This window comes from Idiotropiscis lumnitzeri, chromosome 17 (assembly GCF_059441095.1).
Source record: "Idiotropiscis lumnitzeri isolate Australia: NSW breed Sydney's pygmy pipehorse chromosome 17, RoL_Ilum_1.0, whole genome shotgun sequence".
Classification (NCBI taxonomy): domain Eukaryota; kingdom Metazoa; phylum Chordata; class Actinopteri; order Syngnathiformes; family Syngnathidae; genus Idiotropiscis; species Idiotropiscis lumnitzeri.
The window spans coordinates 16,687,646-16,715,453 of NC_142407.1; the positions used below are offsets into that span (position 1 = coordinate 16,687,646).

At 49.2% G+C, this 27,808-nt stretch overlaps 1 protein-coding gene across 1 annotated transcript; it reads left to right on the forward strand.

Annotated features, from left to right (window-relative positions):
• Positions 1 to 176: 176 nt before the first annotated feature.
• Positions 177 to 26,117, forward strand: LOC148320620 (protocadherin-16-like). The gene is made up of 29 exons (XM_088278844.1): positions 177 to 488; positions 3,390 to 4,221; positions 4,344 to 4,541; positions 4,718 to 5,491; positions 9,642 to 9,830; positions 10,507 to 10,738; positions 11,147 to 11,383; positions 11,455 to 12,510; positions 12,588 to 12,775; positions 12,867 to 12,963; positions 13,226 to 13,383; positions 14,278 to 14,709; positions 15,402 to 15,697; positions 15,778 to 15,893; positions 16,215 to 16,454; positions 16,521 to 16,646; positions 16,764 to 16,973; positions 17,191 to 17,447; positions 18,047 to 18,253; positions 18,802 to 19,198; positions 19,288 to 19,401; positions 19,556 to 19,767; positions 19,833 to 19,984; positions 20,054 to 20,184; positions 20,441 to 20,727; positions 21,377 to 21,518; positions 21,595 to 21,766; positions 22,304 to 22,713; positions 22,797 to 26,117. The coding sequence occupies exons 2-29, from the start codon at positions 3,403 to 3,405 to the stop codon at positions 24,845 to 24,847; spliced, it is 9,900 nt and encodes a 3,299-aa protein (XP_088134970.1). The 5' UTR covers positions 177 to 488; positions 3,390 to 3,402; the 3' UTR covers positions 24,848 to 26,117.
• Positions 26,118 to 27,808: the final 1,691 nt, after the last annotated feature.

Below are 27,808 nucleotides of genomic sequence, written 5' to 3' on the forward strand. Positions count from 1 at the left end.
GCGGAGCAAAAGTGTGTCGACTGTCATCTTCGTGTTCGGGAGGAGGGCAGACGGCAGGAATCCTGCCAATCACTCGACAGAAACAAAGAAACACCAACCCCACCTGGGTGTCGGCAACCCAAGGAGGAGGAGGAAGAGGGAGGGGCGTGGCCTGCTGCAATAGGAGGAGGAGGAAGGAGTGAAGGAGAAGGAGGACTCGTTGGAGTGGGCTCCGCCAGTCTGCCAGTTGACCGGCGAACCTCTCTCGGCTTCAGTGTGGATGCTGGAGCAGCAAGAAGACGGATTAAAACAAACAAAAAAAAAAAATTGGCGAGAAGAAGCGACCGTGCACGCTCTCACCTGACTCGGACACGCGCACTCAGGCAGGAATTGGCCTATTTTCCCTCTTCTGTGGCTTGTGTGAATGCCTTTCTTTTTCTGCATCGCAATCAGCTTTTCACCAGGGACACCCAGCCAGAGGCGCGCGCGTGCACGTCCCTCCAATCAATGTAAGTGTCGCGCGCACACAATGCATGCACACGCACGTATACGCGCGAGCTATATAAGACAATGAGGTGCACCGCTTGCACGTGCCGCTATGATTTTTTTTTTATTTTTTTTTTTTCTTTAATTAAGGGTACATTGTCTCCTCAGCAATTTTGTGGTGGCACCAATAAAAGGTTGCTTTTTGGTGCCCTTGACTTGGAAAAGGTCCATTCGGTTACCGAGTCCGATAAATAAATCGATACCCACCCTTGAGGTATATTAGTGGGAAATATTGGAGCTGACACTCCGACTGTGTGGCGCCGAATTGTTCAAGGCGAACAAGCCGGACACAAAATTGGGACTCCAAAAATTCCGGATGCAGATTCTAAATAAGGTGGACCAGTATCAGGACACCTATGTGGGGAAAAGGATACAGATTATTGAGGTGGGGGCGGGGCGTGGGCGCTAGATCAAAAAATAAATGAATAAAAATAAGTACATGGACAAAAGTATTGGGACAGCAGTGCATGGTGGGCAGACGTGTTCGGACAAAAGGATTGAGACACCAACAGGGGAAAGTATTTGCACCATAATTGGGAATTGGAACAGCACACACCGTTGCACACTTGAGTACAATGACAATAAAGGGATTTCTATTCTATTCTATTCACATGAAAGAAACATGACCAAATGGACATAAGTATTGGGACTCCTTCGATGACAAAAGTATTTGGAAACTTACAGGATGCAAAAAACGATGACTTGATGAGAGGGTCAAAAGTATTGGGACAGCTAAAGACCAGAACGTATGTGGACAGAAAATAGATGGAGGGATGAGCAAAAAGTATGATGCGGTGGAAAAAGTATCTGAATAAAATGTTGCCTACTTTTTTGCACTCGTATATTCTGTCCTATTTTATTTTCCGGCAAAATGTCCAACAGCAAGCGTTGGCTTCAAGTGTATTTTTTTCCAACTCTGTGTTTGCCTGACTGACTAACCACAACATAATTATGTCATTGTGTTCATTCAATTTCAAAATCAAAATGAGCACAGCTGATTGTATGTTTTCAGCCATAATCTTGTTTCACGTATTTAGACCACACGTCTTGGAATTTTCTTTTCTTTCCTAACCAAGAACACGATCACGTTTGACACTTGCGTTGTTACAAAGTCTCTCTGATTGTGTTCCGCTTTTTGTTTTTTTCCTGGATTTCCATTCTTTCTTGGGCCCGGGAAGTCCAAGAGGGACAAATGTCGGAAAAGTCATTCGACACGCGCGCGCACGGACGAGTCCATCTATGCAAACAATGGTAGTCCATTTAGTCCGCCGTAGAGGATCGTCGTCGTCCTCCAGCCGGCCGGGCCAATCGATGAGAATTCTCCTGCCTGAGCAGCGCATTTCATTAGCGCCGCCGCTCGGCGATGCGCCGTCGCCATGGCAGCTGCCGATCGGCGCCTACAGAATCAACCGAGGCGTCTTTGTCACGCCGGCGGGAGAAAAGCAGCAAAGCCTCTCAGGTGGACGGTTGATGCGATTTTTCTGCGTTTAGACATTGAAAGAACTCCGACAAAGAGATTGAAAATACAGAGAAATAATTTCACATGTTTATAGACAGTGGATAAAAATACATTTAAATGTTTTTTTATATAAATGGTTTCATTGGAAAAAAAAAAAAAGAAAACATGACTGCAGCACCTAGTGAGGGGAAAAAAAATTGAAGACTGGGCTTGGCTCATATTTCTCCTCATGCGTTTTTTATGAAGGTTCAACTTGCTGTCGCCAAGACGTGAGAAGATGGAGTGTCACCTAAAGGCGGAGTGCATGCGATGACTTCATTTTTGTGCGACTCCGCGCAGTCTCGTGGCTTGTGCACCCGCGTAATCTTTTGATTAGAATGACCGGTTAGTTTCCGTTCCGCACTTTAGGAAAGGCTTTTCTCTCCCAGCACGCTGCCAAATCCGGACAGGCTTTTCTGTCGTCGTCCAGCCGGCCTAATGCATTCTGCAGAAGTGGCCGCGCTCCCTTCGGCCAAAGCAAACAAATGGAAAAAAGAAAGAAAAAAAAAAAAGTCAGGCTGCTTCTGGGCTCGGCTGTCAGCTTACATAGACGCTAGCGTGCGAGGGCAAAAAAAAAATACCACGGGCAGAAGGAGAAAAAGTCAAACAAGTCAAAATCTCCTATCATTGGTCTCGTGAAGCAGCATGTGGCTCATTACAAGCTTGTTCCGATCACAAATTGTTTGCGATAACGAGTTGCCTGCGTATTTAGCACTTTTGCAGCAGAAGTCATGGCGGGATGTTTTGAGTGGGAGGTTTTCCGCCGGCCGGCGCCGACCCGTGACGACGCGTGTATCGTGACAGCATGTGTCCGTCAAGCGTTTCTATTTATTTAGCGATGTAGCGTGAGGATGGAGGCTACGCGTGCCCCGTCGTCTCCGTTGCGGCCCCCTCGTGACTCTCGCTGCCGTCGTCCTGCTTTGATCACACTGCAAATATTCCATTTGCGGAAATCGTCAACCGATCCCGCGTTTTATGTTCGAATCCACTTCCAAGTGTCGCCAGCCAACGACAGGGATCCAATAGAATAGAAAAAGTATGGCCAGGTCTCCAGTCACTTGAGTCTTTGCCCATATTGACATACCGACTCTGGACTGGTCGCCAGTTAGTCGCAGGGAACAGAAAATGGACTGGACTCAGGTCAGTTGAGTCTTGGTCCAATTGGAGCTACTTCCTGTACCACATCACAATTTCTGTTGAAACGAACAATGCTTGCCAATCGCCGGGCACCTGTTGACAACCAATGGACTGGTCCCCAGTCCATCATGGGGCTCGTAGAGACTGGTTGTTTGTTTAACATATTGAATACCCCGAGATCAGGTTTTGTACAAGGGCTCTTCAAAGTATGCTTTGTCTTTGTATCCAGGTGCAGTTGAGCCATGTCTTTGAGAAGCGAGGCGTCGCGACGACGGCCCGGCGGCTCGTATTTCCGCTCTCTTCTTTGGCGACCACTCATCTGGTTATTCATGATTCTTGTCTTGCTCCCGTTACCCGCCGCCGTCTCGGGGACGCTGGAGCTGCAGCTGGACGAGGAGCAGCCGGCGGGCACCATCGTCGGGGACATCAGTGCAGGGTTGCCGCCCGGCGAGTCGGCCAGCCTCTACTTCATCTCGGACTATGAAGGGACAGGCGTGGGCAGCGACCTAAACATCGACGAGACCACCGGGATCATCACCACAGCGCGCCGCCTGGACCGCGAGCAGAGAGACCATTATAGCTTCATCGCCGTCACCATGACCGGCGTCACTATCCATGTGGCTGTCACCGTCAATGACATCAACGACCATGCGCCGGAGTTTCCGCAAAACAAAGCTCATATCAAGATCCCCGAGCACACGGCCATGGGGACCCGGTTTTCCCTGGATCCGGCCGGCGATGCCGACAAGGACCAGTTCACTACGCAGGGGTACTCCATCCGGGAGGGAAATGTGGGTCAAGTGTTCCGTTTGGCGACCAAGAGGGTGGCTAATAAGGCGCTGTATCTGGACCTGGTTGTCAGCGGACTCCTGGACCGGGAGAAACGCTCAGCTTACACTCTGCTCCTGGAGGCCTTTGACGGTGGCTCGCCAAGAAGGGTGGGTTCCGTCACTCTGGAGGTGGCTGTGACGGATGTCAACGACCATGCGCCGGTCTTCAACCAGAGCCGATACCACGCCATCATTTCAGAGAGTCTCCCCCAAGGAAGCAGTATACTACAGGTCAGTTGACTTGTATACCAATTCTTAAAAAAAGTCACCTCTGGCTCAGGTGTTTGATTCATGTGAGGTTGACTCGGTAAAACGGGTTTTTAAAATGTTTTTTTTTTCTTCTTTTTTTTCAGGTCTTTGCTGCAGACCAGGACGAGGGGGACAACGGCCTGGTCCTCTATGAGATCAACCGGCGGCAAAGTGATCCTGAGTGCTACTTTGTCATCGACCTCAAGTCCGGAGTCATCACACTGAACAGACCGCTGGACTACGAGCTCAAGAGAGTGCATGAGCTGGTGGTCCAGGCCAGGGACAATGCCAGCAGCCCGGAGGTAAAACACTTGTTATGCTCTCCAAAATGTTCGCAAGTCACCTTGTAGGACACATCTAAACAATGGACTGGCTGGCGGTCTAATTTGTATTTTTTTTTTAACTTTAAGCTAAACTCCAAGGGTTTCGTTTTATATTGAACATACGCTGATAAATGTTGTTTATCTTCCTTCCCCAGGTGACCAATGCTTTCGTGACCATTCATGTGCGCGACTACAACGACAACCAGCCCACCATGACCATTATTTTCCTGAGCGAGGACGGCTCCCCGAAGATCTCTGAGGGTGCCCAGCCGGGCCAGTACGTGGCCCGCATCTCTGTCACCGACCCGGACTACGGCGAGTACGCCAACGTCAACGTATCTTTGGAAGGTGGCGACGGAAAGTTTGCTCTCACCACCAAGGACAGTATCATTTACCTGATCTACGTGGACCAAGTTCTGGACCGAGAGGAGCGCGACTCCTACGACCTTCGGGTGATGGCCACCGACTCGGGTACGCCCCCCCTCAGGGCCGAGTCCTCGTTCACCATCCGGGTGACGGACGTCAACGACAACCCGCCTCTGTTTGACCAGCGGGCCTACAGACACACCATCCCTGAGGTGGTCTACCCGGGATCTTTTGTCCTTCAAGTCACCGCCCGGGACAAGGACCAGGGTCCCAACGGAGAAATTCGCTACAGTCTCCTGAAGGACAAGAACTCTCACTCGGACTGGTTCTCAGTGGACGCCGTGACAGGGATCATCACCACGGCCACCGTCCTGGATTTTGAATCGGAGCCCTCGCCCAGCGTGACGGTGGTGGCGACGGACGGCGGGCGGCCGCCGCTGTCGTCCACGGCTCGGGTGGACGTGGTGCTGCAGGACGCCAACGACAACGCGCCGGTCTTCTCCAGGAGCTTCTACAACGCCACCATCGAGGAGAACGTTGCGCCCGGGACCTGCTTCCTCCAGGTACAGTAAGACTCTCCCTCTCCGACAGCCGCGTCCAGCCCACTCGTAGTCAAAGGTAGTCCTCACGGTTCGGATTCTGGTTGCGTTTCCATAGAAATGTTTATTTTGACTTTTTGCATTGAAAAAGGAGACTTGCCTAAAACAAAATGGAGCCATTTAATGCTGCTTATTTTTGGCAAAACAACACAAGGGCACAAAGAAAATCATAATTTATCTTTGAATGCCCCTCACCCCCCTTCAAGTGTTTCCCAGGCAGGCAGGACGAGCAAAGTCCGCATGTTCTGATATTCGTGTGCAAGCGTCTGACATCCTGAGAAGGTGGAGGTCGTGAGAACGGGAATGAAAGAGTCATTTTGCATCTTCGAAGCTTTTCGCCGTTGCAATAAAAATGTAACGTTGCCAGCGACCGAGCGTCTCCTGCCTGCAGCGCGACTCTGGCTTTGCGAGTATCGGCCCAAATCCGCTCCTTCAAATTCTTCGATGGTATTGAAAAGGTGTCTTTGGTGACTGGGGAGTCGGCAAGGAGTGAATCACAGAGGGTCAAAGTCTGGCCCGGGGGCCAGATCTGGCCCACCACATCACTTGGGGGGGGGGGGGGGGGGGACACAAGTGGACAAAAGGAAGAACGCACGCACGCACACGCAGGAATTTTCTCAATCCTGATTCCCTAAAGAAACAGATGTGTCAGCGAACGCAATGCAAAGGGATGATGGTCGCCATGGCGATGAGGGAAGAGGGGCGAAGGAGGAGGGGAGGGGCCACTTCATCACCACCTCCCACTCCCACACATGCATATGTGTGCGTGTGCGTGTCGGGGGTTAGAACATTTGTCACCCTGTGGCTCATGCGAAGGACACCGACAATGATGTCATATGGATGTGTGCGTGCGTGCGCAAGGGTTGGGGTGCGATGTCTTTCAATAGGTCGAAGTCATCCTTCAGCCGTAACCATGGCAACAAGCCTCTGCGGATTACAGGGAGGGAGAAAGGGAGAGGCTGATTTGGTGTCTTCTGGGGGTTTTGGCTTTGTGTGTGTTTTGTGATAAGACATGATGGACTACATAATTGTATTTTTTTTTTTCCTCTTGCAAATATTTTGAAATGAGCTCACCATGAGCGTCACGTTGGCGCAGTTTGCATGGGTGGAATCAACTCTCAACAAACTAAATTGAAAAATTGAACTCCCGCCTCCATCGTCGCCTGCAGCTTTGCGGTCACTCTATTTTGCAGATTTCTTTAGCGGGCAGTCTCTAACTCTATGTTGCTCTGACTCCTGTTCATTTTGGGTGTAATTCCAGTCCTTGACGAGATGGCGACACACTGGTCTTGGAAATGGGAATAGCAGGCAGGAAGAATTTGAAACGCGGCCTCATTTTGGCTAAACATTATTGAATGATCTGCGGCACGGTGGATGACTGGTTAGCACGATGGCCTCACAGTGCAGAGGTTGTAGGTTTGATTCCAGTGAGGAGTTTGCATGTTCTCCCCCGCGTGGCTTTCCTCCGGGTACTCCGGTTACCTCCCACATTCCAAAAATATGCACGGTAGGTTGACTGGACACTCTAAATTGCACCTCGGTATGAGTGTGAGCGTGGACGGTTGTTTGTCACTGGGTGCCCTGCGATTGGCTGGCAACCAGTTCAGGGTGGCCCCCCCCTACTGCCCAAAGATATATATATATATGTGTATATATATATATATATATAGATAGATAGTTTCCTAGTTCCAGGCAAGAGGTCTAGAGGAAGACCCGAGAGGAGGTATTTTGATTTAGTTAAAGAGGACATGAGAGTCGTTGAGGTGAGAACAGAGGATGCAGAGGAAAGGCTGAGGTGGAGGCAACTGATTCGCTGTGGCGACCCCTGAAAGGAAAAGAAGAAGAAGATGGATGAACGTTAGGACTCTGTGCTGCTTGGACTGCATGACAGCGGTGGCTTTAAATGGAGCCTTTTGTTTCCTAAATTATCCAATTAAACACTGCTTGAATGGGACGTGCGCACACACACACACACCCCAGCTGCTAGCAGAAAAGGGGGAGGACTGGGAATGGGTGTTAGGCACGAGTCCCTTTCCTCCCCCACTTAAACATCCTTGGAAAAATGTCTCTCGCACACACACACACACAAAGAATGAGGGGGGACAGGAATAATGTTGGAAGTTTTCAAGCAGGAGGGGATGACTGTTTGAGCCACGGAGCGGTTGCAAAAAAACATGTGACAGCTGCTGCGTACATGCTCTGAGGTCTTTGCCTGGTATATATATATATATATATAAAATAAGAGCTCCAAAGTCAAACAAATTTTCTCCAGTTTTTGATGAAACCAAGTTGTGCTGTTCATGCACAGCCAATTGTGGCCGCATTGTCGGCATCATTTTCGGATGAGCGGGCTATGCGTAGAACCCACGACCGATGCTGTCTCTCACTGTGAGGCCAACGTGCTAACCAGTCGGGCCACCGTGCCGCCCTGTTGGAAAATAGCCGACCCGAAATAGATGTATTGCGTACGACGTTGTTACTCGCTTGGGAATCTCAGGGTGAGCAAAACAACTCAGAGGAATCTAATTGCTGCGGACGCCAAAGAACCGGTTTTCAATTTCCGTGCCTACATCTGGACACGTCAACTCACGTCTGGTCGTATCTTGTTATATCAGGTTGCGTCTGGTTCTCTGTGCTTACGTCTGCTGAAGATCCTTTTTCAGACACGGACAAATCCTCCGTGTCGAGAAAAAAAAAAAAAAAAGCATGCAAAACGTCTGATTCATGCTTTGATGGAATTTTCCTCGTCGGTTTTGTTTATGAGCCTATAAAAATCGGAGCGTGTAGAATGTGAAAGTCAAGCTGGCATTAGCTTGTCACAGATGGCGGCGCCGGCCAGCGTGCGTTTGCGGAAAGAGGCTGTAAACGTGTTGCTAGCGCGACCGGCCTCTTTATCTGCCCTCGGGCTGTTTGTTTTAACTTTCCGCTGTGATTGGGGCCTGGGACGTCAGCATCCCCCCCGTCCCCCCCCGGCGTGTATCGTCTCCGGCAGAACGTCCGCTTTCTCCGTCTTGACAATAGTGGCGAGGCTGACGGCTTCCTGCGCTACGCTACGCTTCCCGTCTTGGCTTCTAATAATGTCTGACAGCACAATGTCGGAGCCATCCGTCTGGAAGTCCAGCAAACAGTCAAGGCTGGGAAAATTCTCACCCTCAACATCAGATATAAAAAGTACCGAACAACCTCGAAGCAAGATTTCTGATCATGTGGTCCAGCCTCCGCCACCGGCATGGGCAAACTACGGTCCGGGGGTCACATGCGGCCCGTTAAACGTTACAATTCGGCAACTGTGACTCCTCCACACTGTTCCGCTTTGATACCTGAACGCCAAAGCTCTTCATTAGCATTTCTGTTAGCGGTTAGCGAGCTCATCCCTCACACATGTTGATCTTTTTGTGGCACCAGATGGGTTTTAAATGTACAGTTATAAATATTCAAGATCAGCTGCCCGTCACGGCCGGCAGCATCCCGTTCCATGAGGGGCTTCAAACCCGCGCAGGACGGGGGCCTTTTGACGGACAGATAGGATTTCAAATAATCCACAAAGTTCAAGTTAAATAAGTACAAGGCACACCTAGTCATGCCACTTGCGTACTTGTGATTATTCCTTTGTGATTTATTTGTGACATTGTGAATAATCCACAAAATCCCAAAAGTCCACGGCGGGTAACGCAATTGGTTTGACATCATTTAAAGCTTTTACAATCAAAAGCGTCAAAGGCATTTAAAAGCAAATTGAAAAAAAAAGGGTTCTCTAAAATCACCAAAAGAACATCGACTGTAAGAAAAATCAACACAATCACTTCAAATACGCCACAAAGTCCAAAATATAAAGTCCAATAAATCTGCTTACTTAAAAGGTTGAGTCCAGAGAGCGTCGGCGAAATTTATGTTAGCGCTTTCACATGTTTTGTCCGCATGATTCCTGGCACGATTCCTCGCACCGAAAAAATCAACAGAATGACTCGAGATCATCTACAAAGTCAATCGAGTCTCGCGTGCACTCAAGCATAACCGCTCCTTTGCACAATTGAGCAACAGAGTCTAAAAAAAAAAAAAGTTCAACTAAAACAAGTGTCAGAGGATGTGTTTTTCTGATCTGGTTTTCCCTCAGGTGTCCGCCACGGACGGCGACCGCGGCTCCTTTGGCGCAATGTCCTATGCGCTGGCATTGGGCTCAGGCGGCGCGCCGTCCACTCACTTCCAAGTCGACAATGAGAGCGGGCAACTGTGCACCAGCGCGGTGGTGGACCGCGATGTCGGGCCTGACTCGTTTGAGCTGACTGTCACCGCAACAGACGGGGTAAGAAAAAATATTTCTGACAGTTGGCCACTTGTTGAACATGCCTGTTTTCCATTCACACCTGAGCCAGTCACACTAGACCGGGGGGGCAAAGTGGCTTATTCTGCCCAGTTTGGACTCTTTCACGTAGGGGTGGAGTCACTTTTGTTGACGCTGTTTCCAAATCGGTGGCACGGTGGCCGACTGGTTAGCACGATGGCCTGGGTTTCCTCCGGGTACTCCAGTTTCCTCCCACATTCCAAAAAAAATGCAAGGCCGGTTGATTGGGCGCTCTAAATTGCCCCTTGGTGTGAGTGTGAGCGCGGATGGTTGTTCGTCTCTGTGTGCCCTGCGATTGGCTGGCAACCAGTCCAGGGTGTAACCCCGCCTCCTGCCCGAAGACGGCTGGGATAGGCTACCAACTTTATTGCGGGTATAGAACTATAAAAGGAAGGCTAATGTGGTGCAAATCGGTCTCGCTTGTTCTTTCGCGGTTACTTTGCCCTTTCCTGCAGTTGCTTGGCTCTGATTCACGGCCATGAAGCGAAGGGAAAACAACTTGACTGCTGTCTGTGGAGACCAAATGGTGCATGAAAGGGGGGAGGATGTTCATGGTCTTTGTAAAGAGACTAGGTTCTTAAAATCAGCGCCGTCCCGCTGGCTCATCTGAATACCATTGTCGCTTTTCGCTTTTCAGGGCGGCCTGAGCGCGGCGGTCCGCGTGATTGTGTCGGTGGCTGACGTCAACGACAACAGACCCGCCTTCTACCCGGTGCTGTACATGGTCAGCCTGAGTGCACACAGTGCCCCCGGAACCTCTGTGGTCAGGGTGACGGCCCACGACCCGGACGCCGGGGAGAACGGTCGGGTGATGTACAGTGCGGCACCTGGGGGAGCTTCTGCCTTCTTCACCCTCAACAAGGACACAGGTACGATCATAAACAAACAAAAAAATGTGGGTGCATTTGCACTATTTAAACTTTTGTGATGAACATGGTCCCTGTGTTTCCTTTTGCAAGGGACGGCTCAGGACCCAAACTGGGGTTGGCTGCTGTAAGCATTTGCAAAGCCAGCGGGAGAAAGTCAGGCTTTACCATGCTCAACGAGTTGTACCTTAACACGCATAATTTCACTTAATTAGTCTAAAACTTTAGAAGTAATTGATACAAATCAATCGGTTTGCACAGGAGTGGGACATTTCTCGTAAAGTTGGGGAAAGTTTCTGGTAAATTTCTCGAGAAATTTATGAGGAGGAATGATGGGAATATTCTGCATTGTTAACCAGTACAGTTACACAATTAGGCAAAATCTTCTCCTATTGATGTGCCCCACCTCAGGTGTGCTGTCCCTTTCGCGCTCGCTCCACGGCAAAGCCAACTCGGTCATCCCCATGGTGATATCGGCCCAGGATGGTGGCGGCCTGACTGCTTTGGTGGACGCCAGGGTGAACGTGAGTGTTGTCGGGGGCTCCGTGCCGTCACCCGTCTTCGAGCAGCCGCAGTACTTCTTCACCGTAGCTGAGGATGTTCTCCGGGGCACGGCGGTGGGAGTGGTCCGCGCCGCCACCAAAACAGGTCAGGAAACAGGAGCTTATCTACAAGTTTTCCCACAGACATTTTTAATACCCCTTGTGTCTTTGGTACAGTTCTAGCCAAAGACATCTCCTACTGCATCTCTTCTGGAGATCCTGATGGTTACTTCACCGTTGACAGCGTGAGCGGAACCATCCGCACCGCCCTCCCGCTAGACCATGAAACCTACCCAAGGCTGGACCTGGAGATCCAGGCGCGTTTCGGCTCCCCTCCTGCCTTTGGGAGCAGTCGGGTGCGGGTTTCTGTCTCAGACGTGAACGACAACGCACCCACATTCCTACCCTCCTCATCAGAGTCCCTCCTGCTTCCCGAGGTCACCGAGGTGGGTAAGGTCATCTACTGCGTTCAGGCCTTGGACAAGGACTCTGGTCATAACGGTCAGCTAAGCTTCTACTTAGTATCAGCCGGTGTTGCGGGCAGCAGTGGGCAGAGGACCTTCGGCGTGGATCGAGGCAGCGGAGAGGTGCGTCTTATCGGGGGTCTGTCTTATGAGAACATTCCCCGCTACGACCTTCAGGTGGTGGCCAAAGACGGCGGAGCGCCTCAGCTGAGCTCCACCTTCACGCTCGTGGTGCACATTCAGGCGCAGGATGCTCAGGGCCCCCAATTTGACACTCTTACCTACCGCGTGGAGCTTCGAGAGAACGCACCTCTCAACACGCGCTTCCTCCAGGTTCGCGCGCTCAACACAGAGGCCTCTGGGAACGGCGGAAGCACCTCCTTGTCGTCTTCCGGCGTTTCCTACCGCCTCCGGCCTGACGGTGATGCAGCCGGCTTTGGCGTGGTGCCTGATAGCGGTTGGTTGTTTGTGCGAAGCTCTCTGGACCGTGAAGTCAAGGACATGTACCTGTTGACAGTCGTTGCTACCTCAACCCCGGGCGGGTCAGGAAGGACAGGAAGCGCCACCGTCAGGGTGACGGTGACGGATGAAAATGACAACTCACCCAAGCTCAGCCAGGACAGAGTGTTCCTGGCAGTGCGGGAGAACCTGGTGGCGGGGACGGGCTTCGGTCGGGTGTCCGCGACGGACCGAGATGCAGGACTGAATGCCCGACTTACATACAGGCTGCTGCACGTTGACAAACGCTTTCAGATAAACTTACAGACAGGTGAGGACGGTCAACAAAGCATTGGGATTGTCAGTTACTCATCTCTGAGATTTTGGTTGTTCATTCTTCGCTTGCAGGGGAAATTAGCACTCGCCAGGCCCTGGACCGGGAGCAGCAGTCCAGCTTCCAGTTGGTGGTGGTCGTGCAGGATGGCGGCACACCTCCCCGCAGCGCCACTGGCACAGCTCATGTCATCGTTCTGGACGAAAATGACCACGCTCCCAGTTTCACCCATGCCCGACCTGACAGGGAACTCATCTTTCAGGTTGCGATTGCCCTTAATCAGCAAAGAGATTTTGAATATGATCCCTGGAAGAAATACAACAAAGATGTTTAATCAAGTCTCTGCCTTGTAGGTGTCCGAGGGGCTACCCTCTGGCACTGTCTTAGGCATGGTGTCCGCCAAAGATCCAGATGCGGGCGAAAACGGCACCATCTACTACTCTTTAGCAGGCAAGACTTCCTGTACATTTGTCTTTGCAGCCTACATTTTTCTTGCAGAGGTGGCAAACTTGATTAGACTCATGTCAGACTTAAGTCACCATTTTAGGACTCAAGACTTGAGACATAAAGTGACTCAGACTTGAACTACATGGCTTGACAAGTCTCGTAAAGAGATCTAGAAGTGTTCATTTTTTGTGTAGCGAGATCTGAAAATGATTACGTTTGGATTCAAAGACGATGTGTTTGATACAAATATTGATTTCCTCCAAAGGCTCCCGAGTCGAGCGCTTCACTCTGAACGACGGCACCGGGGAGCTCCGAACCGCCGCCCCGCTGAGGTGGGCGGAACGTGCCGAGTACATCTTGACCGTAACCGCCGCCGACCGCGGAACACCGAGCCTGAGCTCCGCCTGCCCGCTGTGGATACAAGTAATCACGCATCCTCAACAAATTCAGATCTGGCGGCCAGAGCTCAACAGTGTCACGCCACACTCTTTTTATAGTTGCTTCCTCAGTGTGGCCTGTCGAAAAGACTGGGAAAAAGGGACTAAATATGAGCCCAAGAACCTGCGCCTATGTCAACTAAAACATCTCTGCAATCTGTATGAGTGCTTCCTGCCCCATCGTTTAGTGTAGTAACCAGAACCTGGGCTGATGGAGCTTGTACAGACTCACTTGTTGTCATGATCCTGGGTCAATCCTCACAGATCAGCACTGGTATTTGTAGGGACGGCGATAAGATTTGATTGAGTTTGGAACGGAAAAGGTTGTCATTTGAAGGGGGGGTGGTGGATCTCGTTTTTCTTTTTTCCCTCCCACACTGATATTAGAGCGAGGGGAAACCTCAGAATCAAATGCTCCCATGTGAGATGTGACAAGGGCCAGCTGTGTCCAAGACCTGCAAGTGAAAGTTGCCATAACACCCTCACACAATAGAACTAAATACGGAGATGAAAATAGAGAAAAAAAAAATATCTCTTCTGTGGTGAGTTATTACACTGAGTAAAAATGATAGAACCACTGTTTTTTTTTAAACTTGCTTTAATGTTATCAAACAAGAATTGATTTAGTGCTTGAATTACATGCACCCAACATGGGGTAATTATCTTTATTACAGAAAAGACAAAGAGACATTTGCTCAAGGTTGCTTCCACGAAGGTTCCGGTTTGAACTTTTCTCGCTCTATGGCCTTCACAATCCCTCAAGACCATTTGTAATGGACCAGACGCATACTCTTTACCTTCTTCGTCTAATCAAGTGATTAGAGCAGGCAGGTCTTGCTTGACAAACGCTGACCTAGCTTTTCCCTCCCCCGATCTGCAGGTTGTGAGCTCCACCGAGTCCAGCCCGAAGCTCAACGTGCTGTCCATGATGCTCAACGTGGTAGAAGGAGCTCCTCCGGGCTCAGTAGTGGGCACGGTGCACCAGCCTGAAGCCGCTGTCCCGGATGGCCTGGTCACATACCTGGTGGTGGGTGGGACGGACCGGGACGGGACCTTCATGGTCGAGCACCTGAAGGGCGATGTGTACCTGGTGCAGGAACTCGACTACGAGAAGGGTTCCGAGTACACGCTGTACGTGGAGGTGTCCGACTTGTCCCGAGCCTTTCCCAGCAGCCATCTGGTGAAACTCCGCATCCAGGTGCAAGACAACAATGACCATTCGCCGCAGTTTACCGAAGATCCCGTGACCATTGTTGTCCCCGAGAACCTCCAGCCGGGATCCTCCATTTACACCTTTCACGCTGTGGACAAGGTAGCCAAACGCCTAACATTTTTTAGACATGAAAATGTATGATCTTCAAGTTTCCGGTGTCCGGAATACATCACACTTTCTAAGCACTGAGCTTTTGCAGACGTTGACAATGAGGCACTCTAAAGCAGCCACATCACCATGAAGCCCGGTCCACACTCTAGCCGGTCCACCTTTCTCTATGTGACGTGCGCGCACCGATGGCCAATAACGTGCCGCTCTAAGGCAGCCACGCCATCAGACTATCTAAAGGGAAGAAGTATTTTCTCTAACCAAGCTCTTCCTCGCCTTTCTCACCATGACGCCTGCGCACTCATGACCAACAACAAGGTGCTGCAAAGCGGTCACGACAACCCCAAGTTCCAGTCTACGTGTTGGCTGTCAAGGCAGACTTAAAAGGAAACAAAAAAAAGAAAAACAAATAAGTAATACATTTGTGCTTCCTATTTCGAAACAAATCTCTAAAATCCCTTCAAGGGGTCTCTACGTGTGCCCTGGCTGTAAGGTTGGCAGCCTATGCTTTGAGTGTCGCAGTTAGCATACTTGAATCTCAACTGGTTAGAGCCAAGTGGTATCTGGACCACACGGGACAGGACAGGACACAGTCGTTGAACTCGCACTCAGCCATTTATAATCCACAAAGTCACTGCAACATTGTTCAGTAAATGTCAGTCAATGGCTGTGTCTACACACAGGATGGCAGCAGTCCCAACAGCGAGCTACGTTACTCCATGGAGCACCAGTGGCCGGACAAGGCCAAACTTCTTAAACTGGATCCCGTTAGCGGGGTCCTCATCCTAGCGGAGTCGCTAGACCATGAGACCACTCCATCTCTTTACCTGGTGGTCCGGGCCACCGACCAAGCTGCGGATCCCGCGCAGAGGCGATGGTGTTCGGTCACGGCGCAAGTGTTTGTCACAGACCGTAACGACAACGCTCCCGTCTTCAGTTCGCCGGCGGCTGTCAGTGTGATGGAGGATCAGCCCGTCGGGTACGATAGCTGGTAGCCTTGCGCCTCATCTTGAAAAAGTAACTGGAGTTTAACATTGTTTTCTCTTTATTGCTGTGCAGCTTTGTGATTTTGCACATGATGGCTCGAGATGCGGACGATGGGGAGAACGGGCGAGTGTCGTACAGAATCCAGACGGGGAACATTGCCGGTCACTTCAATCTGAACCCAAACACTGGTAAGTAGACCTCCTTTAACCAAGGTTGGAGTCACCAGATGAAAACAGTCTTCCATTAGGCAAAGCTTTATGAACTTCTATGAACTTGATGATTATTGAGGTTTTTGATGAGGTTGACGTCAGACTGAACGCAGGTCTACTAGGCGTGAGTTGTTTTAGCTAGCGTTTTGTTTTCTCAGACGGTATTCAACTTTTACAGTAAATCCAGGCACGTGAGAAGAAATAATATATGTGATCACTCCACTCGATAGTTATTCCAAAGTGCGTCTGTCAATAAAAATAGATAAAAGGACTTGAAATAATTGACAAACCTCCTCGCAGGCTCTCTATCCATCTTGAAAGCTCTGGACCGAGAAGACCAGGAGGTCTTCAATTTGACGGTGGTGGCGGAGGACGGGGGGACGCCGTCGCTCTCCACCTCTCAGGATCTCTGTGTGCACGTGATGGACGTCAACGATGAGGTTCCGGTGTTCCGGGAGGCCGAGTTTGAGGCCAGGGTTCTGGAGAACCAAGGGCCCGGCACCACAGTGCTGATGGTGGTGGCCACTGACAGAGATCAAGGTTTGGTTCTTAGCAGGTTTCGACAAAAGTTTGAAAGGTTTTTCATTCACTCATGTTTGTACGCAGGGTCCAATGGGCACGTAGCGTACGGGGGGGTGACGGAGGAAGGGTTCGTCATCAACCCGTCAACCGGAGTCATCACCACCACCAAGGAGCTGGACAAGGAGCTTCGGGATCACTACATTCTCACCGGTACGCAACCTGACTGTTGTTTTCTTTAACAGCAAACACAATTTTCCATCTAGTGTTTTTGAGCGCATCAAAAGCACGCATTTTCGAACATATCGCGAAGAGCGTTTTTCTGTCCAGTGTACGCTCAGGACGGAGGCCTTCCCCCCAACTTTGCCAAAGCAACGGTGCGGGTGGAGGTTGAAGACGTGAACGATAACTCTCCGGTCTTTGCCCAGCCGTGGTACGGCCTGGAAGCGCCCGAGAATCAGGACCCCATGCAGCTGTGTTTCCTCAAGGCCAGCGACCTGGACTCGGGTCCCGGCGGGGAGCTGGAGTACAGGATTATCGGTGAGAGCCATTCCGCCAGTCTTTCTTGTCAAATATTTCATTAGTTCACTTTCACGACATGTTTGCTTCTTTGCTTTTGGCCGGGCCCCATCCGCATATAAACACAGATCTACGAGTCTGACACAAGTCTGGCTTTTGACTTCGGACTTTAAAAATAGTACTTTGCTTCTCTGGCGCTGAGATCTTTCCTCATCTGTACGCCCACTGCTCCAACCAGCCGGAGACCAGGACGGGGATTTCCACCTCCACGCCGGCACGGGAGCCCTGTCCACCCGCCGGGGCCTGGACAGGGAGACCAAGGCCGAGTACACCCTGGAGGTGATGGCCACGGATAGAGGCAGCCCGTCACTCAGCACCGTGGTCACGGTGGAGGTCCGAGTGCTGGACGTCAATGACAACAGCCCCGTTTTTGGCAGGGCCGTCTTCAGTGCCGATATTTCGGAGGATGCCACTGAGGGATCGCAAGTCCTGACGGTAGACAGTCATTTTTTTCTCATTGTTTTATTTGCGAGGGAGGTTTTATTTGTTTCAAAATGAACATTTTGTTTCAAAGTTACTTGTTCTAACTTGTTTCTGAGAATTAAAAAAATCATTTCTCTAATTAAAAACGACAAACTTTGAAATCTGTGTTGAAGATGACCACTTTTTTTTTTCGAAAAATGACATGTTCTTGAAAAAAAAGACACCTGGAAAATTCTGGATTTTTTTGCTGAATACCAAATTTTTGGGAGGGTAAATGATAAATTTGTCAAACAATGACTAAAAAAATATAGATATGTATAATGAAACTTTTTTTTTCTTGGAAAAAAATCGTACTTGTTTTACAAAATATTCTTTTTTTTCTGTCCTGGGAAGAATTTTCTAAAACAGAATTTTAGGCATTTTAGGCATTCGCCGGGTTCACGTAGAGTATTCCGACTGGAATGAATCCGAATGACTAAACAAAATGAAAATGCTCCCATGGGAACACCTCAGCCATAGTAGAAAAAAGCCACACGCCCTGTCTTGATGTCAATGCATCGATCCTATTTTTGCAATTGTCTCAGTCCCAAATGTCGTGGATGTGTTTCCAGGTGTCCGCGACGGATGCAGACGACGATGCAAACGGGAAAGTTCTATACTTCTTGAGCCACGAGGCTGACGGCGCGTTCGCGGTGGACGAGCACACTGGCCGCATCACCACGTCGGTCCTTCTGGACCGCGAAAAGCAAGCGTCGTACAGCTTCCGGGTGTTTGCCACCGACCTCTCTCCAGCGTTACCCAGGAACTCCTCCGCTCAGGTAAATTTAGGATGATGTTGGCTGAAGACAAAGTTAGTTTTTTCTGCACCTCTTGAGCTGCATCAAAAAAGAATATAAAAGCATTTTCACTTATGGAAGCAGCACTTCATAGACACTGACTACATGGATTTTGTTTGACTTGAAGAAGCAGAAAGTGCGTGGGTGTGTGTGTGTGCGTGTGTGTGGGGGGGTGTGGGCGGGGGTGCGCGTGTGTGTGTGTGGGGGGGGGGGTTGAACATGATGACTAGGTGCGGCTGTGTGAATATAATAAAAGTGCAAACTGTGAAGTGAAAGTGTCGCAACAAAATTCGATGCAGCTCTGCTTAACTTCCGGTTTTGCCGAAGTGGTGGTTTCTGACTGGTTTCGTTGCTTGAAAGCCGCTGGGGGTCTTTGCCATCGGTGGTTTAACCTGACAAAACTGAGAAATGCTCGCTCACACACGTTTATTGAAATATCAGAATCAGAATGAAAATATTCAGTACAACTATTTTTATGCAAGCTTTTAAAAAGTCACTTTGGAAGCAATCTTGTCAACTTTGGCTTTCAGGTGACCATCACCATCACGGACATCAATGACAACGCGCCCATCTTCATCATGGACCCGCTGGTCATTGAGGTATCAAGCGGGAGGTCCCAGCGGGTTCTGGCCACCATGAAGGCAGAGGACAAGGACTTCGGGGCTAATGGCTCCGTGTTTTATCGCTTCGCCGCTCCCGTGAAGGGCTTCAGCATTAACTCTTTGACTGGACAGATCCAGGCCACGGAGCCTCTGGACACTCTGTCCCAGGCCCAGAGGACCCTTATCGTGGAGGCAATGGACCAGGGCACTCCAGCCCAGTCTGCACAGGGGGTGGTGGTGATCTACGTAAAGGAGGTGGAGTACAACGGAATTCGCTTCTCAAGATACACCAGAGATGTGAGCATACAGGAGAACGCAGCAAAAGGTCCGACCGAGTGCGGTATTACAGAAGACGAGGATGATAATCAACGTTTATTGTCACGGCAATTTCAGCATTCTGCTCCCGTGAATTAGGTACAGCTGTGGCTCAGGCTCAGGCCCAGTATCCAGATGGAAATCGCAAGGGGATCAGCTACAGCATCTTCAGTGGAAACAGACAGCAAGCCTTCAGGATCAGCTCGTCCACAGGTGAACACCATCGGTCACACTCTCCAAACGTAAGAGGAGTGGCAAAAGGAAAGGGGGGACTGCAGCGAGATGGGGTAGAAGTGATGGCAGAGGGAAGCCCAACAGAGAGGAGTGAAATCTCCAAAACACGGCCGTTCATCCATGTGTTCTCTAGGTGAAATCTGGGTGCAAAGCTCCAAGGGTCTAGACTTTGAGGACACACCCAGGCTACGTCTGGTGGTGAAAGCTGAGACTGTGTTGTCTACCTCCTTCACCGGCATCAACTTGATGGTGCAGGATGTCAACGACAACCAGCCCCGATTCCAGCTGCAAAACTATGTCGCTTACATGAGGGAGGCTCAGGGATATGAAACGCCGATCATACAGGTAACACTCAGCGTAACTACTGTACTCGCTACTGTGTCTTTTTCACAGTTTTTAAACTTTCCCAGGTCGTGGCCAAGGATGTGGACCAAGGCCAGAACGGTCAGGTGACCTACTCCATTCAGTCGTCGGGCATGAGTGGACTGTTTAAGATTGATCCGATGACTGGGAGCATCACCACGACGGCTATCATGGACTCAGAGATCTTCACCCAGACTAAGTAAGAACACAAAGATAATAGAATGGTCTTTAAACACTGTAATATTTAATATAGAACACATTTGCCCAGGCTGGTGATAACAGCAACTGATAGAGGAAGTCCAAGACTGGCAGGTTCTGCGACTCTGACCGTGATCATCGTGGACCAGAATGACAACAGTCCCACTATTCCCTTGCCACAAGAAATCCGCATCTCAGAGGGTCCTCATTGTACTTTTATTGTATTATCTGTACAGTTGTAACTTGGCTTAGGGGTTTTTGAGTTACAAGTCATCACTTGATCGATGTTTTGCTTTCTGTTACGAGGCGATAATTGAGTTACGAGTATGTTTCAGATTTACAATGCCACCCTTTTGAAGGGAAAAAAAAACAAACTAAACTCATCTTGTTAAGGTACGACTGTACAGTTCTGTATGTGGAAGGCTTCCCGCTACTGACATGACTATGTGCCTACCAGACACAATAATAGGTACAGAGATCACCGTGGTGACGGGTAACGACGTGGACTCAGGTCCCACTCTGGCCTACTCGTTGCACTTGGACCCGAGCACCGCGGGCAAGTTTGGGATCCATCGCTACACTGGAGGCATTTCACTCACTGCCCCGCTGGACTTTGAGGAGAAGACGTGGTACACAGTTACCGTCGGAGCAAGCGACAGCCAGCACCACACAGAGGCCAACATCACCATCATGGTAGAGGATGTCAATGACAACGTACCGGCCTTCAGCCAGGACCTCTATCAGGTATGAAGGCCCAGCTACAGCACAGAAATTGCACAAATTAACTTAAAAAGAACTTGGTCGAAGTGCAGGATACAAATATTTAAATAAGTAACATTAAATTAAGAAAAGAAAATCAGGTATATGTGAACAAATAATCCAGGGAACCAACCAACCAACACATGACAATGATCTGAGATGGAGTGAATGAAAACATCCAACTAAATTCAAACAGACTGACGAGGAAAGGGCTGGTTGGTTGACACGTCGAGCAGAACTGCCGAGATCAGTTGGAGGCAAAGAATTAACTAGCGGAGGGCAAAAGAAAAAAAAGCAGGAAGTCAAACAAAAAAAAAAACCCATCACAACATGGAAAAATGAAATGACCCGTAACAGTATAATGTTCAATCGAAACAAGACAAGACACAAATCGTGACAAAAACTAAGCGGCCATGGTGCAAGACATTGGGAAACTATAATGTCTTCGAGCCACAGTGGCACGTCCAGACAGTTATTGACCGGGTGGGACAAACAGTCAAACGCAGAAACACAAAATGACAAGACTCACAAAGCAAAGGCTGAACAAATCAATGGCTCATTTTGTAACTTGTAAAAAGTTGAAGCACGGCCCCTGTAATCAAACGGCTGTTGTGATTGATATTTCCACCCCTAGGTAACCCTAGCCGAGCACACGCCAGCCGGCAGTGTGGTCATCACGGTAACAGCAACTGACAGGGACTCTGGAGAGAATGGAAGGATCACCTACAGTGTGATGTCGTCCACTCAGGAGGGCTTCTACATTGATCCCAACAATGGTAGACAAGCACTTCCTCCTGCTGGGAAGTAAAAATATCTGACTCTTTACTTCTCTGACCCTATCTTGGCTTCCAGGAACTTTGTTCATCAGCCACCAAGCAGAGATTGACCCCGAACGACCTTCCGTCAATGTGGTCATTGAAGCTCGGGACAGGGGCTCACCCACGCATTCTGCCCTCGCCACTGTCCAGGTTCAAATCGCTGACGTCAACGACAATGCCCCCATGTTCCACCAATCAGAGTACAGGTCAGTTTGAGCAGACGCGATTCTTTATCAGTTCTTACAAATTTAAAGGCAGAGGGACTCGGCAAGCAAATACCAAATGTGGAAGGAAACCCCAGAGTATGGAGAAAAAAAAAAGTGAGCACCTATAAAGATAATTGGTGAAGGTCGAACTGCACGCATGGATTAGATGGATTTCCAGACCATGGCAACCTGGGCCACAGCTGGGGTATTCTGACTAGGCAAGCGACTTCTGCAGGCAGAAACTGAGTCTATAGTGTGAGAGGAAAGAATGTGTGACTGGAATGAATGGCGCTCTGCTTTGACCTGGTGGTATAGCTTGAAAGTGGCTCTGGATCTTGGGACAAGTCTTGCGTGCATGAAACCTGTGCATGAGTTGGCATGATGGAGCAGGGCTCATTAATAAATATATTTTAAAAAATAGATGCAGATTTCCGTTTAGATTTGTTTCTCACTTGAAGGGTGGGGTAGGCCTCAAAGACCCAAATAGCAATTAAAAAGTGACTTTTCCATAATTGATCCCTTTATTTTAACTTCCAGGGCAATGGTTTCAGAGGACACCATACCTGGAATGACAGTTTTGGCATTCGAGGCCTTTGACAGTGACCTCTCCCGGGAAAACTGCGGCTTCGACTTTGCGATCGCCAGTGGCAATGAGGGCAACGCCTTCCAGATCGAGAGCAGCGTGCGCTACCTGGAGGGCCGTGGCTTCCAAACCGTGGGAATGCTGCTCTTGGCTGAGGGTCTGGATTTTGAAGCCAAACCGATGTACAACCTCACCGTGGTGGTGTCAGATCGTGGCGTGCCCCAGAGGAGCTCCAGTGTCACTGCTATGATTACGATCGGTGACGTGAATGACAACCCGCCGGTTTTCACCAGGGCAGAATACGTGGTAGCTTTGAGCGAAGGGGCTGTTGCTGGGACAGAGATCATAAGACTGACTGCAACAGGTACCTAAAACTTTTCCTGGTTGGACTTCTTGGTCGCATGTTGTCTGAGTTAATCAAGAACCTTTTGCGGCTGTTTTCCTCAGATCCAGACTCAACACCCAATGCGGAGGTCCAGTATGCTATAAGCTCCGGGGACGAGGTTAATCTTTTCACCGTGGACCAGTGGACTGGAGCCTTGCGACTTCAGCAGGCATTGGATCGCGAGCACCAGTCCACTCACACTGTCATCGTCCAGGCCACAGATGGTCAAGGGCATTTCGCTCTCGTTCCCGTGGCTGTCGAGGTAAAAGATGTGAATGACAATCATCCTTTCTTCCCAGTGGAAGTACTGATGGCAAGCATCAGAGAGAACCAACCGGCGAATTCTGCCGTGACGGTTCTCCATGCTATCGACCATGACACGGGAGTCTTCGGCCAGCTGAGGTACTTCATGTTCGAGCACTCACCCGCAGGAAAGCACTTTTCCGTGGATTCTGCTACTGGAGAGATCAGGAGCAGGAATCCCTTTGACTTTGAGAAAATGAATTCGTTCAACTTTGTTGCTCTGGCAGTTGATGCAGGAAACCACTCCGCCACTGTGACGGTGCAGGTGTTTGTCACAGGCGAGGATGAGTACGACCCGCTTTTCATATCCTCCGTTTTCTCCTTTGAGGTCCCAGAGGATGCCAGGAAAGGTCAGAGCATAGGCCGTGTCCAGGCCCGTGATGAGGACGGGGGCGTAGATGGGATTGTTCTCTACTCCTTCCCCACGACCTCTCCATACTTTGAAGTCAACAAAACCACCGGGGTAATTTTCCTCAAGCTTGACAGCTCGGGTAGCGGTCACAGCAGCGACAGTGGATCGGGTCGATCCAAAAGAGAAACTAGGCTAATGACTGTGGATGTGAGAGCTCACAGTCCTCTGGATGCATCTCGCCACGCTACGGCGCACATCACCATCGATGTCACCAACACAGGCTTAGGCCTGGCCCCCGACGTTAACGTCTTGCTGATTATTATCATCGTTGTTTCACTCGGTGTGATCGTTCTGCTTGTGATCCTGGCGGTGGGAGTGTTTCTGGTCAAGTCGCGCAAGGGGAGGAAAGCCCAGAATGCTACTAACAGAAATGTGGCCTCAGGAGCTGCTCTCAATAATTTAGACAATTGCAGTTTGGGACAAGGAGGGGAAAGAATCTACCACCAGGCCTTGCCAGGCTATGTTGGAGACCAGGTGGGTGGTGCCGGAGCTCCGTATACAAGAGGAGGGTCTCTAGATCCCTCTCACTCCAGTGGTAGAGGATCCGCCGAGGCAGCAGAGGATGACGAAATTAGGATGATAAATGAGTACCCCCGCGTGGCCTCCATCAGCTCATCCATGCAGGAGCATATCTCCGCCAGGGGACCAGACTCTGGGATTCAGCAGGACGTTGACCAGCTCTCCGACAATTCCTGTGAGCCAGCGGCATTGGAAGGGAGCACTTGGTTCAAAGGCAAAAAATTGGGCAGTAATCTTGGCGGAACTTTGCTCTCTGGGCAGCTCCCAGTCTATAGGGACGAGGGAGGCAGCTACCTGGGAGTCAGCCGTGGACTCAATATTTCCCTCCCCAAGAATTACGCCTTCCCTGAGGATGGTAAACCATCAGTGGATGGTTCTCTCACGGCTATAGTTGCCAGTGATGAGGAGCTACGCGGAAGCTACAACTGGGACTACCTGCTCAACTGGTGCCCTCAGTTCCAGCCACTGGCCAATGTCTTCACAGAAATTGCAAGACTGAAAGATGAGACGGCCCAGCAGAACCCAAACCCACGCCAGCCTTTCCAACCCAAGCCCAAAATGGATCCCAAACCCAGAATTGATCCGCCGCCGCTCATTACGTCAGTCGCTCACCCAGGAGCCATGTCTGTGCCACCCAAAGTCCCTGTGATCGGACGGACGTTCCCCCACTTAGTGTCCCTACGCCGGTCCCCCATCAGCCACGAGGGTTCCATTTCGTCAGCAGCCATGTCGCCCAGCTTTTCGCCGTCACTTTCCCCATTGGCGGCACGCTCCCCTGCCGTCTCCCCTTTCGGCGTCAACCAGGGACCCTCAGCATCAATGATCAGTACCCGGGAGCCCTCGTTGGACCGGAGTCCTGATCATGAGATGAAAATATGAGGGCCACAAAAAAGGGCTATTTCTAGAAGTATCACATACTTTTGTGCTCTTGAAATTACTTCCATGGTCTGGCAGTCAGCGTGGTGACAGGGCCACCTTCTAGGGTGTTTACAGCAGGGGTTCTTCGACTTTTTGGGTCTAGGGACCCCTTACACATGAGAAATCCTTCCAAGCACTCCATCATAATGCTAAGTATCAATACCATCTGTGCCCATAAATGCTATCAAAGTTGATTTTATTGTTGCGCTGGTCCCTAAATCTAGGTATGCACTTTTTTAAACATACTAATTTATTCTCCTTGAACCCCAGTTTGAGAACCACTGGTCTACAGGACCACCCACTGTGGTTTTGATAGTGAAGTGTGGCGTTGTGGTTGGTTTACACGTTCCCTCGCTGGCTGGCCAGAGAGCAGCTTGTTTCCGTCTTTTTGTGTTTCAGTGTTAAAAATTGTCGAAAAATGACAAGCGCCAACAGATTGTTTCCATGTGCCAGGACGGGACAGATTTGTTTGATTTTTTTTTAATTTTTTTTTTTTTTATATATATTTTTGTACATCAAATATTGAGTCAAGATTTTTTTTGTCCATTTGTGTGTATTGTTGGCATCGGGCCAAAACCGTATAAGTCACATTTTGGTGAATTTAATGTTGTTTTTTTTATCTATATTTGTTATTTTTCCACATTATTGACAAATCCAAAGTGTTGAAAGTAGCTTTCTTTCTTTCACGCTACATTTCTCATGGTTGAACTAACTTGCCATTTTTGGGGTCTCCTGAAAAGTGACAAATTTGGAGGTACAAGGTTTTGGCCCGACGCCAGTGATATGTATATTAGGACGTATAAAGACTAGGCTATGTGCATCAGTGATTGTTAGCCCGTTAGCGCCTCTAGTTGGGACTGATTTGCGAGTGTGTTTGTTAGCGTTATTTATATGAATAAAGAAGATCGTTTTCTACCTTCATGTTTATTTTTGCCAAATTGCAGGTCAAACCAGTTCCAGTGATGTCACCTCTGTGTCTTTGAAATGAGTGCTTCCTGGATTGATGATGCACAAAGGAAAATATGCAAATTTCACCGCACACACCCAACACTACAACATGGGTTAGGGTTAAAGGGCGGAATGTTATGAATTAGGTGTAAGGGTAGGATTAGTTTGTACACAAACTCATCAACCAGCGCATCTCATTTTTCATACTACGATGGTGCGTTTTCTCAAGCCTCAAAAACAAACCGCTCGACTGTATTGTACATGTATTTAAAGCAAATAAAGTAACAAAAGAAATCCCCCCTTGCTTCATTTTGACGCAAACTGGAAATTGCTGTCATGTGTGTAGCATTTTGGAGGTACACCTACACTCACTCATGAGCACACTTGAAACGTACCCGCCCCCAAAAGAGCTGAAGCTTCGAGGTCATCTTAGTAGAAGAAGGTCATCATCAGTAGCATCGTTTTCACAGGACAGCTTTATGCCACAGAAGAGAGTCCAGAGGGGGAGAGAATGCAGCCGGCTCACATTTGTGTAAACTCCCCAAAGTGCACGGCGAGAGACAATAAAATGAAGCTGTGCGCCCAAGTGCGAAGAAGGATTGCTCTAAAGAAAGAGACAATAAAATGGTTCTTCATTTCGTTTCGGACTCCAGCATCTCAAGTGAAAGCAGATGGCTCTTCTGTCTGGAATAGTTTCCACTTGAAGTCTTTGACTTGCTTTTTTTTCTGGACCACGTCCAGCTCACTGCAACCTGCAAAAACGGACGGCACAAACCTGATGAATTCCGTACCGGTGTCAGAACTGAGCATATCGGTAGTACGGTGGGTCAGGTTTAAGGCTCTGACCATTGCTGATTTAAGGCATTCGGATACTTTTTGAAACAACCATTAACACAAACACAAACACATGACCACAGAATGTTCCTTGGGTCTCATCCTAACCCCCAAAAAGAACAATCGTAGCTTCGTTAGCCATCTTGTGAAGTAACAGCGCTACAAATGAACACATTAGCATCATCGCTATTAATGGTTATTTTACCATATCAAAGCATTATGCTAATGTCGCTAAGTCAAACTGGCAGGTATTAGATTTGTCTTTTTTTTTTTTTAACACAGTGGACATAACTCGTGACCTAGCAAGACAATATCTAGCGTGTCAGGTATAATTGTCGGCATTCAGCTAGCAGAGTCACATTACCAACCACTTCAGCAGCGAGAATTTAATATTTGCTCTACTCCCGTCCACTCAGACCCCGGAGGGAAATATTGAGTTTCTCATACGCAGCTGCTAAATACTCGACTGGATTACCACGCGCCAAGTTTGTTGTTCATGCGGCTTTTGGCAGAGAAATTCTGCCTGCAAGGGAGATTAGCTGAAATGACGTGACAAAAGACACTGTGAGGTGACTAGTAACTGTCTCGTGTGCATGCGTGTGTGCGCGTGAGGGTGTGTGTGTGTGTGTGTGTGTGTGTTTAAATTTAATGAAAGCCACCTCATGAATGTAAGAATGTTGTTTTGGTTTGGGTTCGGTTATAGTTTGTGTTAGGTTCAATGTGTTACTTTGAAGTTGGGTTTAGAGCTTGAGTCAGCCTGAGGGTCGAGGCGGGAACAGTACGGAGATCGCGACCGGAGGGCGGGGGACTGACCGGCAAAAAGAGGGTCAAGTGCCCAGCTCTGCAAATCTATGCAATTCATTCTGGTCAGCAACTTGACTTCATAATAAAGTTGAATATTTGAACACATTTATACACACACACACACACACACACATATATCTATATATATATATAAAGAGAGAGAGAGAGATAGATAGAGAAAATAAACTTTTATCATGAATATGCTAATTACACTATATGGAAAGAGCTTCGTAACAACTCCAGCTCTTGCAAAATGTGCTATATAAATAAAGTTGTATTGTATTGTATGATTTGTTGATTGTTAGGCCAAAAGAGAAGACCTTTGAAGGCCTACCA

What these genes read in the sequence shown, in the direction of transcription:
- LOC148320620 (XM_088278844.1), top strand. Translation starts at nt 3,403, where the DNA reads ATGTCTTTGAGAAGCGAGGCGTCGCGACGACGGCCCGGCGGCTCGTAT. An exon ending in GCTGGAGTACAGGATTATCG is followed by an intron (nt 16,974 to 17,190) that starts GTGAGAGCCATT and finishes TGCTCCAACCAG; the next exon opens with CCGGAGACCAGGACGGGGAT. An exon ending in ATGAAACGCCGATCATACAG is followed by an intron (nt 19,768 to 19,832) that starts GTAACACTCAGC and finishes AAACTTTCCCAG; the next exon opens with GTCGTGGCCAAGGATGTGGA.